The 12889-nt window shown below is 43.1% G+C and overlaps 1 protein-coding gene across 1 annotated transcript; it reads left to right on the top strand.

The window, feature by feature from the left end:
• Positions 1–161: 161 nt before the first annotated feature.
• HMGN5 (high mobility group nucleosome binding domain 5) lies at positions 162–7678 on the top strand. Its single transcript, XM_010572402.1, has 5 exons — positions 162–233; positions 752–781; positions 1714–1764; positions 5541–5684; positions 6999–7678. The coding sequence occupies exons 1-5, from the start codon at positions 162–164 to the stop codon at positions 7044–7046; spliced, it is 345 nt and encodes a 114-aa protein (XP_010570704.1). The 3' UTR covers positions 7047–7678.
• Positions 7679–12889: the final 5211 nt, after the last annotated feature.

The raw sequence follows: 12889 nt of genomic DNA, 5'->3' as shown, positions 1-12889 counted from the left end.
GATGCCGCCATGGGTTTCCCCTCTCGATCCTGGCCCGCTGGGCGGTCAGGGGGAGCGGGGATGAAGGGAAGCGGGGCGGGGCGGCTTTAGTCGGCCGGGTGGTGTTGGGGGTTCGGTGGCCACCCCCCGCCCCAGGCTCGCCTCAGGCAGGGCTCCAGAGGATGGCGTCGCCTTCTCACCTCAGTCTCTGGCTTTCCTTGCAGGCTCCAGCTGAAGGCGAGGCAAAGGAGGAGGTAGGTGCTGGTCCCCACTCCTCCCGAGAACTTTTAGGGGGCTCCACAGATCTGCGGCCCCCACAGGGGTGGGTGCAGGCTCGGGCCTTGCGCCTGGGTTTGGGGTGCTCGGGCCCGTCCCTTGGCCTCTTCGCCTGAGGTGGGTGCTGGGAGTCCCGGCTGGAGGCAGCGGCTCCGCCGCGCTGAGGCCATCAGATCCAACGGGAACGTGTCCCCTTGAGCCTCGCAGGCAATGGCTCGGTGGCAGAGCCTTAATGGCACAACTCCTGGAAGTAAGAGAAACTTATATCACTTGCCACCTCAGTGGGGTAAAAGGGCGGCAGCGTAGGGTGGGAACTATGGAACAAAGCTGCACTTCCGGGAAGTCATCGCCATAATGCCCGTAATTTCATAAACCCTCGAATTTGTATGGGGCTTCGTGGCGTAGTGCACGTGCCGTGTTATTCTGGGTTGCGGTTCTGGGAAAGCACTGCTTTACATGCTCTCTGAATTTTAGTGACACATCTTTCTTTACATAGCCAAAGAGAAGGTCAGCTAGACTATCTGCTGTAAGTATCTTTATTTACTCTCTTAATATTACATCACGTGGGGTGTTACGTTCTAGGGGACAGTTACAGAGAAACTATTTGGTTTTTTCCCACCGGTATTGTGAAAGGCATGGCTAGAGTATTGCAATATTTAAAAGTAAAATTCCCATTTTATGCTTTCGGTCCTCGAGTATCAACACATTACAGGCTTACTTTTAGACATTTCATGTGAGATGCAACAGCTGTGTTAGTTAACGTGAGGTCTGGACGCATGAGTATCCAGAGTCAAGGAATATTGATTTCAAGATGCGTTTGTTCTTTGTAGGTCTTCTCCATACAAGTACCTGCTCATAGGTCTATAAGTGGCCTGCTCTCTCCTTATACTTGTAATTTGCCTATTGATTTTGCCGGTTCAACTGTTGGGTAAACTGAGACATAGAGGGTATAAATCTGTGTCGGGCAATAGGGTTCAGCCCAAAGTCGCAGCCTTAAACAGGCTCTTGGCATCCTCTTCTACAGACACATAGTGCACCCAGCCCTTTTTTAAGCCATCTTGGAAATGCCAAGTGGATAACGATTGCTATTTAAAAAAGAAAGTACTTAATTTTAGTGAAAGCTAAGATATGTATTCATACGTAGAGTTGTGTCCAAATGTTAATACCTTTCATTTCTGACACACGCTTGCCTTCACAGCAGACAGTAACACCCAGACACAGTAATGATCCACTTACTACTCTTATCAGCATCTGTGCCACTGTAACATACGTGAGGAAACGCGGGTTTGGTTAATGAAACATGTTGATCTGTCTCTGACATTTACTTCTTTATACTACAGAATGAAGCAGACAGCTCTAAACTATTTTTTGTTTGATTAGTTTTCAAAAGTTAACAGCATGTTGCTAAAACATTTATAGCATTCATCTGACTCTGTTTCTTATGTATGTTTTGTACAGAAACCTGCTCCGCCTAAACCGGAGCCAAAGCCCAAAAAGGCAGCACCTAAGGTAAGTCTTCGAGATCTCTTGAACTGAAGTTATACTTTTCTTTCTCAAGGTGTTTATAGGGGGGAAAAAACATCCACAACTAACCATTTTGGTTTTTCATCATTTTCTTGAAAGGGTTAAGATTGAATTATGTGAGTTAGAAGAACTTGAAAGATGTAAAGATCATTTTATCTAATTCCTAGTGAAGGAATGCGGGAAACTGAACAGATTTTAAATAAGTTGTGGTGAGGCTTTGCTGCTTGCCTTGCAAGGCCATTCTGAAGTTTCGTGTAATGCATTGTTGGGAAAACGATGCTTTGCATAGAGATCAGAGACTCAGAGACAGTATTGAAAATCATGCTTTTAATTATAGTTTCTTACTATGTTTTCATTCAAAGGCACTCTTTTCAGCTAGTTATCAGTTTATCAAATTTTAATCACTGGAGATAAAGTTCTATGTACCAGTTTCCTTAAGCTGGATATTTTTGGAAATGCCAGAAATCTTGGCATACCTGATAGTATAGTTAAAAAAGAAACTATTTAAAGCTCCTTTTTGCTTTGGATTAACAGTCTGAAATTTAAAAGGGGACAGTTCTGCAATCCATATGTGGTATTTCTTTATACCCCTTTCCTGTCACAGACTGCCCCAGCGGTCACAGTTTGCAGTGCTTTTTTTTAGATGTCTCTGTAAATACTCAGATTGTATTAGGATTTTGCAGCTGGGGAAAAAACCACCAACAACAACAGAACTTTAGCGTTCTTTTTAACCTGTTCCCATCGTACATTTTCCTTTGTGGTTTTGGTGGTCGTATGGACAAAACACAGGTGCAAGAGATGCTTTAGTTGCAGAAGGGGATGACGGGCTGGGAACCAGGAGCTCTTTTCTGTACGTTTAAAAGGCCTTGCAATTGCATATGGCACAGCAGACTTCCAGATGATGAAAACTATTCTACCTCCAAGTCCTTCTATATGGAGCATCAGAGATGTCATGAGAAATGGACAAGAAGGAGAACCCTGCTTGTCGGTTTGGGGATCCCGCATCTCAGCTCTGTAATTGCAATGGTGTGGAGAGCAAGTTTTTTGCATCTGCATCTTGGTCGTGCAGCCAGATTTCTAGATCCCATTCCAGAGCGGCAGGGGAACCTCAGAACCCTGCTGCTCCGCATTCCTGTGGTGCTCATGCGGCTGGCACACTCTGGATTGCATCTCCTTCTGGTGTCTGCTGGTACCCTGGGAGGAGGAGAGCCTACCGCTGGTGGCTGCTCTTCCAGCCCAAGTGGCAGAGAGCTGGCTTGGGGATCTAAAAGTCCTGGGTTCAGCCTCTGCTGATGACCCATGCAGAGCTCAGTGCAGTTGGATACGATGCACGTTGTTGGTATTTTCTTTTTTTTCAAGTTTGCTTTTTTATTTTTATGGAAACATCTCGGGGTTTATACACGAAAGCTGCGTTAACCGAATCTTAAAAGTTGTGAAAATAAACATTCAAAAGTTAAGGACTGTAAGCGACTGTCAAAACTTAGTTTGCTCCCTTCCTGCACAAGCTGTATGGTGCGGCCTCCCTCTGGGATCATACACGGTTTAGTTCTGCTGGGAGCGGTGCCTTGGTCATTGCACCGCACATTGCCCCGCAGTTGGACTTGGAAAGCGTTGGTCCTCTTGCTTCTGTGGTGCTGGTTTGAAGCCAGGATACTTGAGCTGCATTTTTGGCTCTCTAGAGCTCCTAATACTGGATCAGTATCTGTGCAAAGGGGGATGTAATAAGAATTGTGCAGGCATCTTTAATTCTGGTTTCCCTCAAATATGTAACCTTCAGGTTCTTCAAATGTTTTTTTGTGTGTCAGAATAGATTTTACCTTCTAAACTTGGCCATATTGAAAAACATAGAGCTGGGAAAAAAGTTCTATCACTTTATAAAACACATGACCTTATTACTGAATTGATGTTGCCATCTGTATAGAAAAATTGTTCAGGAAAATTAATACAGTGGTATTAGCTCAGAACTAGCTGAGAGGATGGAAGAAGCTTGGACATTGAAAAATAATGTCGTCTCCTTGGGTATTTTTTTTCCTGGACTCACTTGGTTGTGAGTGTTGGTCCTTACAGAATAGCCATTCGCTTGTCCCCAGAAGCCACGGATCTTGCAGAACAGAGCAGAGATCCCGGGATCCTCACTCACAGCTCTGTGCTGCGAGACACTTTCTCTCCGGTCAGTCCAGCCATGGAAGCCAGTTACTGTAGATTCTCCTTGAAAGCTTTCTTAAGAGGGGCTTTACCAGCAAAGAGTGGGCTACAGAGAATTACAGTTTTAGCTCTGTTAATACTTTATTGACTTTTTTTTAATGGGGTAAAGGGAAAAGATACCCTTCTTCAAACAACCCCAAGTCTTTAAAAATCCTTTATGGCTTACATTGGAAGAGCAAGTGACTAACATGCCTGTGCTCCTGAGTTTGGAGCATACCGGTGCTGCTGGAGGAGCCCTTCACAGTGGTCTACTTACATGTGCTTCAGAGGTCTGATGAGGTCTGTTCAAGTGACAGAGAGCAAAGTATTGCAATTCTTAATCTTACTGCCAAACAGTACCAGAATACTTGGGTGCTGATATTATGATGTTTATCTTTTTGCTGCCTCTCTTGAAAGCCAACAGAGGGGGAAAAGAGCGAGTGGAGGCTTACTCTTCCCTTTCCTCCTCTGGTGACTCTCTTCCTTCTCTTACTAACCTCCTGCCTTAAATTTTCTGCATTGTTATAGGAGTTGGTGTTAATTTTGGTGAATTTTTAATCATTGGTATCATTGAAGAATCAGGTGACTTTGCCCCTTATACTCTATCTGAGTTTACCCTGAGCTAGCAGCTCATTTTTAATGTGAATTAATTTTGTACACTAATAAGCGAGGTGTTGAAATAAAGTATACTTTTGTAACTTCTAGTCACTGAGACAGCTCCATCTTCTGAGTAGAGAGAGAGAGAGAGATATCTTCAGTAATTACCTGTTTATCTTCACTTACCTGTGAGTAGTAATTTTGCAGATATTTATGGTTCCTTTGTTGGAACTGGGTTAATCAAGCGAGGAACTAATCTAGTTTGCTTAGTGCACTTACTTATTGGCAGCAAGAGGCAGATCCTTGGAAGTGAAACTAATGAGAGTCACGCTTGTTACTGTATGGGGGTCTGACCTTGCCATATAGAAAACTATTACTACAGAAGTTGTAGCATCAAGTTTTGTTTTGGTTTAGCCTGATCCACATATAAAAAACTGCGCTTAAATAATACATGCAAAGTTCACGTTGTTACTGAAGTGATGCTGTTGAGCCCCCAACTTGTCTATCACACAAATGGTTTATTATAGTAAGGAATATTTCTGGCAGGGAAGGGGGAAAGTCCTTTGACTACAGCTTTGTTACAGTTTTCTAAATAGGCATTAATAGCACATCTGAAGTATTCTGCTATTTCCACTAGCTGTAGATGTTCTTTTTGTTCTGTGGTATGCCTTTCAGCAGCACAGCAGAAATACAGGCCAGTTCAACATTTTTTAGCTAATTTAATTGAATGCCTATTTAAAATAGGAATTCTTTTAACCCCAGCCATGGCTGCTTTTATATTATGCACTTCCCAGTAGCACATTCAGGACAGAATAGAAGGAAAGCACTTCTCCCTGGAAACTTTCATCTCATCTTTGTCAATAGGAAGTTCAGCGTGTAGAAGCAGGTTGCGTAGACGGTTTTAGAGTTGAATATGTCCGTGTGCAGATGTACGAGGTGGAAATTAGTGTTTACCATATCACGGTCTGTTTTCTTAACAGAAAGAAAAGGCAGCAAATGATAAAAAGGAGGACAAAAAGGCAGCAACAAAAGGGAAGAAAGGAGCCAAAGGCAAAGATGAAACTAAACAAGAGGATGCTAAAGAAGAAAACCACTCTGAAAACGGAGATACCAAAACTAATGAGGTACTTTAGCTACAGTAAACATGGGAATAAACACAGATGTATTGGTAATACATCCGCAGGAGCCAACGATTGGGCCTCCTTGTCAGAAGGTGGTGTGTTGTGTTTCACTGCCATCCTGTAAAGACAGACCAGCCGCAGTACCTGCACAGGGCAACTCCCAGGGAGAGCCTGAAAGAATAGCATTCTCCTTCAAACTCATTCCTGCTATGTGATAGAGCCCTTCCACAGGTGGTCTGTGCTATCGTAGTGTCCCTCTCAGGGTTGGCACAAGAGCAATGCAGAATATTTGGGGAACAATAGAGCTCAGTAAGATTGCTATCCAACCCTGAGCTGACTTTGCATATCCTCTCTGGACTGCTGGATTGCCTCTTCTGCTCAGCACGGGTTGGTACTGTGCCAGAAATCTGGTTTTAAGTTTTACACAATTCTTTAAAACAATTCTTCGCCTCAGAACAGTTCAACAAGACATCTGCAAAATAAACTTGGTCTTGTCTCTTGGTCTGCAAGCCTCTTTCTTACAGGTTCTTACTGTATCAGCTACTTACCTAAGAGCTGCCATTTTCTAGGACTAGCTACAAGCTTCAGTCAGTTCCCGATGGCCTTTTCCTAGCAGTTTCCTTGCTGGTAGTAGAAACGCAACGTTTGCTATGGGCTCCCTTTGCCCCTGTAGGCACAGACTAGCTTGTTGTGTTCTCTGTTACTTTTGATTTACGGTGATCTCTCTTCATGTGTTGAGTATCATTATCCAGTTAATGGGTCGTTTATTCTTTCATTTTTAAAAGTAATTCAGGAGCTTCTTTGCTAAAAATTAATATGGGGTTAGTGTACTTCAAAGGATCTTTGATAGGAGCTTTGCAATTTTGATGTGTTGACTTAAAAAGTAATAGCGGACCTTTTTATAGAAAACAGGTGAGAATCAATTTCCCTGAAGTTCGGACGGTAGACCAGTATCGCGCTTTTATGTGTAATTCTTACACTTCCCTGTGACTTACGAAGATGAGGACTTGAACTTTCCCTAGCTTATGATTGATCCTAATCTAAAACACGTTCTAGACTTCTGCCTCTTTGGAGGCACTTAACATTCCAAAATTAACTCGGTCATCAGTTAATACTCATCTGTGTTTGAATTTTTAGAATTACCAGCCGACATGCTGTTGTGTTGATATTTTCTGTAGTAGCTGTGCATTCTTGTCCATCTACACAAAATGTTGTCCATGTCTGTGCTAACAAACTAGTCTCTCTTTGATGCTTGTTGGAATGGAATCCGATTAGCATTACGAATAATATTTCTATTCTTCCCAAACACTTTTATAGGCACCAGCTGCTGAAGCATCTGATGATAAGGAAGCCAAGTCCGAGTAATGTTAACCCTGCCCTATATCTCCATCATTTGGTATCCGTACCTCCATGCTGTATTGTTAACAGAGAGGAATATTTTTATCAACTATTTTATAAATGCAGGTTTTTTTAGCATGAATTTAATTATGGAACATCTTCATCTCGGTTACTTGGGAATTAAATCCCTAACAAACAAAACAACAAAAAAATCATTGTTTTTAAATTTTGTGATTGTAATAGTTTGTATGGTACATGGAAAGAATAAGTGGTGGTAGCTTTTGACTTCTGTCAGTGTGTCCCTTTTTGTGTAAGTCATGCTTACAGACTTCAGATTTTAATTTTACCCTTGTATGTGTTGTATGGTTTCTTAAAGTGGGGAGGTCTCAAAACAAATAACCGTGTTAAACATTCCAGTGGTTCTGTGGGTTGCTTTTATAAAGAAGGTGAGCTATTTTCATGAAAAACCTAAGAGCTGGAAATCTGTTGTTTCCCAAATGTAATTTTATTTTGTCAGTTTTGAAAAAAATAAATAAATAAAAGTGTAATCATGTTTTTAAATGAAATACAAACATTTCTTTTAAAAGGGCAGGTTGGTTGTATGTACCCACTGTTAGGAATTTTGCTGGATTTATCTTAATAAAAAAGACTCCTCAAAAGCTGATTGTGGTTTGTTGCTTGTGCTGCAAACGTACTGCTGGAAAGCTACCAAATTCCAGAAGAGTTGCAGTAGTTCAGGGCCTCAGGCGGAGAGAACCTATGCAGCTAGGAAGCTTTGGGCCATAGCATGATTAGGGTTTGAGCCCCTGTCGTCTTCAGTTGTGTAAACAAAAATGACTTTATGGGCCAGCCTCTCGGCAGCCGAAATGGGAGTAGATGATTTCAGAGGAAACGTGCTGGCTTACACCAGCTGGGAACTTCAGCCAACACTTTCAGATGAAGGCTGACCTTGTAAACTCTCATTACTTACTCAAGTAAAGGTGGGATACTTGGTGTTGTCCAATACGCCTTAAGCGTTATAGATGTTGTTATAAATTCTGAAGGGTATGCTCTGGTTTTCTTTTATGTGCCTATTAATTGATAATGATTTGGAGGGGGGTTCTTTCCTCTTAGAAATATTGCAGAGGCTTAGAGACTGCCACGTTTGCATCAAACCCTTAATAGTATAAAATAGTTTTCTGTTGGTGTAGGGATGTTCATAGTGCTGGTTAAAGTACATACTTCCATAACTGTTGTTTATAGTTTTCTTCTTTAAACATGTATTACTCACAAAATGTTTTCTTGGACTCGCTTAGCTTCTTCGAGAATGATAACATGTATGTGTACAGAAGTGCTTTCCATTAATGCAAGCTTCGTTATTCTGGGAAATGACAGCTAGACCAGACGGTAGTTAAATGGGTGTTTAGTATTGGTTTTACTGAGCCTCATTTTTGTTGCTACAGCTATTCTATGCAGCTTTATCAAGGACACTTCAAGTTTTCTTCTTAAAGCCTCCTTTTGTATAAAGTCTCTTCACATTCATGACCAAATACATTATATATTTAATAAGAAGAAAAATGTCTGCAATGCAGAAACCTTATCTTTTGCATTAAATTGTTTCGCAGCCCAGAAATGTGAAATTCCAGGAGCTTGCATATTTTATCTCATATCCAAAACCTAACTCAGCATCTCAGTGCATCGTGTCTTGTATTAAACGTGTGTTTCAGGATCAGTACCCCATGGCACTGGCCACCAGATGATGTTTAATGTGGATTTAATTTTCAAAGCCTAAAGCGCTGGGGATTTTTTATTCCTGCTGCACCACCTTTCTGTAGAGCTGCTCTATAAAAGCATCAGGGTTAGCTGGGCTAGGTCTTCCTCAGCAGTAAAGGTGAGGGAGTGTTTAGGGGCCTTTTCCTTTGCAGTATATTCCCTTATTCCAACACAGCCTCAATACAGTGACTTCGGGGCGTACTCTATAGTCTCTCCTGCAGTGAAGACTGATGGAGCGAAGTAGCTGGAATCCCTTGTCTGGTGGAAGTGTGGTGAGATGGGGGTAAACCCAGAGAGATTCTGAATGCCCCAGTTTGAAGAGGATCCAACAATAGTTCAAATGTCATCCTGACACATGTAAAAATTATTTACTGAATTTAGCCTGCTTTTGAATAATGAAAGATGACTAGCAAGCACAGCAGCGTGCTTTGGACGCATGGTACAATCATTTTTAGGGTCTGACTGAATGCTGCTTGAAGTCGATGAGAAATACCAATGGGCCCGTACTGCTTCAGGGAGGAAATGCATACTGGAATGAAATGTTTTATACTTGCATATTCCCCCTGCCCCCCCTGGTTTCTCTAACAGGGCTTAAAATAGCAAATCTAGTTCTGCAGGGAAGGTAAGCTCCTTCTCCGAATCTTGGTACCATGTGAACCATTTCTCTTTGGCTTCAGCCTCTAGTCACTGAGTGTTTCAAGCATTGTTTTTAAATAACAGCAGCCACTATGAATATGGTTGATATTTTCTTCTTAGCAAAGGGCTCATCCATATGCCAAGGTATAATCAGCCCGTCGTATGCTAATTGGGGTCATACTGTATGTCAAGTCATGTTTCTCCATTTTAATACGGAGGTCGTTAGACAGAAACATACAATTGAGTGTTTGGTTTTGTTTATTTCTTCCTCTTCTAGTGCCAGGGCGAGAGTTGTTCTTAATTCTATAACTATTGTTATAATCGGATTCCTGTTTCAAATAAGTACAGAAAATTGCTTAAGAACTTTTCAGACAAACCTCCTTGCTCAAATTCATAACTTTTCTGAGCAATGGGGTATTGAGCGAGTTGCACAACTAAATAGATTGCCTGCCTTCTGCCAAATCCTCCTCATCTGTTGGTCCTGATGTCTAGACACTGAATCAAAGGCTAGCTCCACGTCAGCTCGCAAGCTTTGCTTAGTTCATGGTTGTCCAAAAAGTAGAGTTTTCAAAGGGAGAAAACTTTCTCAGTGACTGGTCAGTTGGGTATACCTGCTGTCAGGTTTAGTTGGAATAGGTGGAGAAACTGCCTTCACTGAGAGCCTTGGCTGGCTGTTCAGCGGTGCTCTGGGTGCAAGCAGTACGTGTTTGCCTATTCTGATACTGGTTATGAAAGATCTGTAGAACTGCTAGGCAGGCAAAATGGGCTGCGGGAGTTTGATTATCATTATTAATCATAACAATTAAGGACCTTAGAAGATGCAACGTGGCAAACAGGTTCATGAGTCTAAAGATAGTGATGGTTCTGAGGTGGCGTAATGATATTTTTAGCTAGGGGAAGAGATTTAAAGTGAGGTTGGCAGCAACTTGCAATGGTGAGATGCCCATGTAGCTTGTCATTTACTGGACAACATGCATGTACAACTGTTGACTGGGATTTTGCAGTGAAACCTGGTGGAAAGAGGCAATATTGCTGGTCATAATGTTTTAGATACTCATCCTTGTTTGAGGTAGTTTGACAAACCTTACATCCTGTTTAACAAGCAGACTGTAAGCACTACTGATGCTGTTACCTGCTAAGCAGGAACCCTGCAAATCGTTAAATCTTGCACGCAAAGAAAACCTGTGTGTCAAGGTGAGCGCGGTCTGTGGGTACATCCCGCTGTGCTGAGTAGTGTTTGGCATTTGAGTGACCAGTGCCAGGCCCAGAAGGTGTGGTGGTGTCAAGAGGATAGCGGAGTGGTTCGGGTGGGAATCGGTGTCTGGGGCCACATTATCCTGTCCAAATAGAAACACTGATAGAGTATAGCTGTAGAGTCAAGGTTAATATAGTGAGATGACAGTGAACAACGACCCAATTTTAGTGCAATGCTGAAGAAGGGATCATGGTAATGCTTCAGACCTGTCTTATTGCTAAGGAGGTTCATCATAATGATTTTATTTAGTAGCAATCATTGCACAAAGCAAGGCTCTTGACCAGGATTTTTGTTTTGTCATTCTCGCCAGGCTTGGTGCATTAAGATGACTCATGATGTAACTTTGGGTGCAGGCTCCTGGCGCAGCATGGAGCTGAGGTAACTTCAGGATGCCTTTAAAGTTTCAGAGAAAGTACTGAGACTTCCCATTCCTTGCAATAATGCATGTTCTTACAGGACCTCCAATAGAACTTGAGCAAGCATTTACTTATTGCTTTGTCAGAACGATGAAAGGCTTAGAAAAACACTGCTCACTGTCCTGGAAAGTGAGGTTTGAAATAAGAGGAAGCACCTCTAGACTTCTTCCTGGTGTCCATCATCAGCAATGTGCTGGAGCAGCACGGGGGGAGGAACAGGAGAGAAAAAGCATGGCTGCCATCAGCAAGCAGAAAATGAAAATCACAGTGAGGTCCTTGGGATTTAAAAAAAAAGGGTCAACAGGGGAAAGAAAAAAAACCAACCCCCCCCCCAAACCACATACAAGGAGGGCTTTTGTCGGTACATCCTACATCCACCTTCGCTCCTGTGAATGAAGTGACTGCACGCAAAAGCCAGAAAATCCGATGGGTCTGATTTTCAGATCAAGAGCAACTCCCTGGTAGTTAATGGAGTTACATTGGTGTTAATCTGATGAAGTAGAAAGAAAATTGAATCCCCTGAATAGAAACGGATGGCTCTTCTTTCTAATTGTCCCAGTGGTGATGTTCCTTCCCCATGCAGCTGGCGTGGGAGCCCCTGCTCTGAAACCTGATGCCCTGGACGGGCTCCAGAGAGCCGAGAACACCCCTCGGGCCCCGCTGCTGCGTGGCTTTCAAGGAGCCTCTCTCATTTTGAGAGAACAATGTTAACGTGGCTTCTGGCCAGAGACCATCCCAGTGCCCGAAAGAGAGGGGAGCTGGTCGCAAGTGAGCGTGGAGGTGGGTGACAGAAGTCATTGGTGTCTCATTTGGCTGCTGTCCCCTGCTTTTGAAGGAGCGCGATTAGGATTGGGCTTGGGCTGACTCGAGGGGATGGGGAGAGGACCAGTGTGCTGCTCCCACACCCTTCATCTGCCCCGATTTAGCTACCTCTGCCAACGCTGCTGGAAGAGGACAGCGAGGGGCCAGCGAGAGAGGATCTCGGAGGAACAAAACGCCGCCTTCCTCCTGTGGCACCAGCGGGGGAATTGCTTGAAACGTGTCAAATGGAAATATGTAAGTGATGTCCGAATGCATTAGTGTGAACTTCAGATTGACATAACACCTGAAAGCAGTGAAATGAAGTAGGTGCTTATGTGATATAAAAGGAATAAAATCATAAATTGGAAAGCCCTGTTTCTAAAAGAGTGGAAATCAAATTGACACCATAAAGCTCTCAAAGACATGTTAATACAATCGGACACATCTTAAACATTTCCAGACGTTCTTAAAAGAAGGGGGGAAGCATAAATAACACAGGCAAAAATGCTGCACTGAAACCTAAAAATAGAGCGGTCAAGACCGCTTCTCCCAGCGTCGGCGTCCCCAGCACGCAGCCGGCGGGTGCCAGTACCCGCCTGCAGTCCCGGGGCACGGCTTTTTGGTTTGCCGTTTGGAAATGCCTGCCTCCCGGCCAAGCGAGGTGCGTTGCTTTCATTAGGGATGAAGGGTAGCACAAGCCTGGAATTCGCAGTCAAAGCTGCTTGTGAGTTATCTGAGAGCCAAAACCCAGAAAAATCGCCGGGGTTTTGTTTGTTTAACATTAACAATTCGGGGAGGGGGTGGAAGTACATTTCTTGGAGCTAAAACCAGATGTGAGACATCTTAGCCACAAAGCTTTCTGGTTCTCTTCTGTTTGTTTTTCCCCCAGTAAGATAAAAGAAACTGCAGAGAAGGTTTAGATTGCGGCAACTCTCGGATTTCATCCTGGCTACGAGGGTGCTGGCAGATGCTGCTCTGCGAGACCACAAATGATCTTTTTTGTTTTACTG

This window comes from Haliaeetus leucocephalus, unplaced genomic scaffold, assembly GCF_000737465.1.
Source record: "Haliaeetus leucocephalus isolate CR32 unplaced genomic scaffold, Haliaeetus_leucocephalus-4.0 Scaffold340, whole genome shotgun sequence".
In the NCBI taxonomy this organism is placed as follows: domain Eukaryota; kingdom Metazoa; phylum Chordata; class Aves; order Accipitriformes; family Accipitridae; genus Haliaeetus; species Haliaeetus leucocephalus.
The sequence above is the reverse complement of the archived record's forward strand: the minus strand, read 5'-3'. Positions and strand labels throughout refer to the sequence as shown.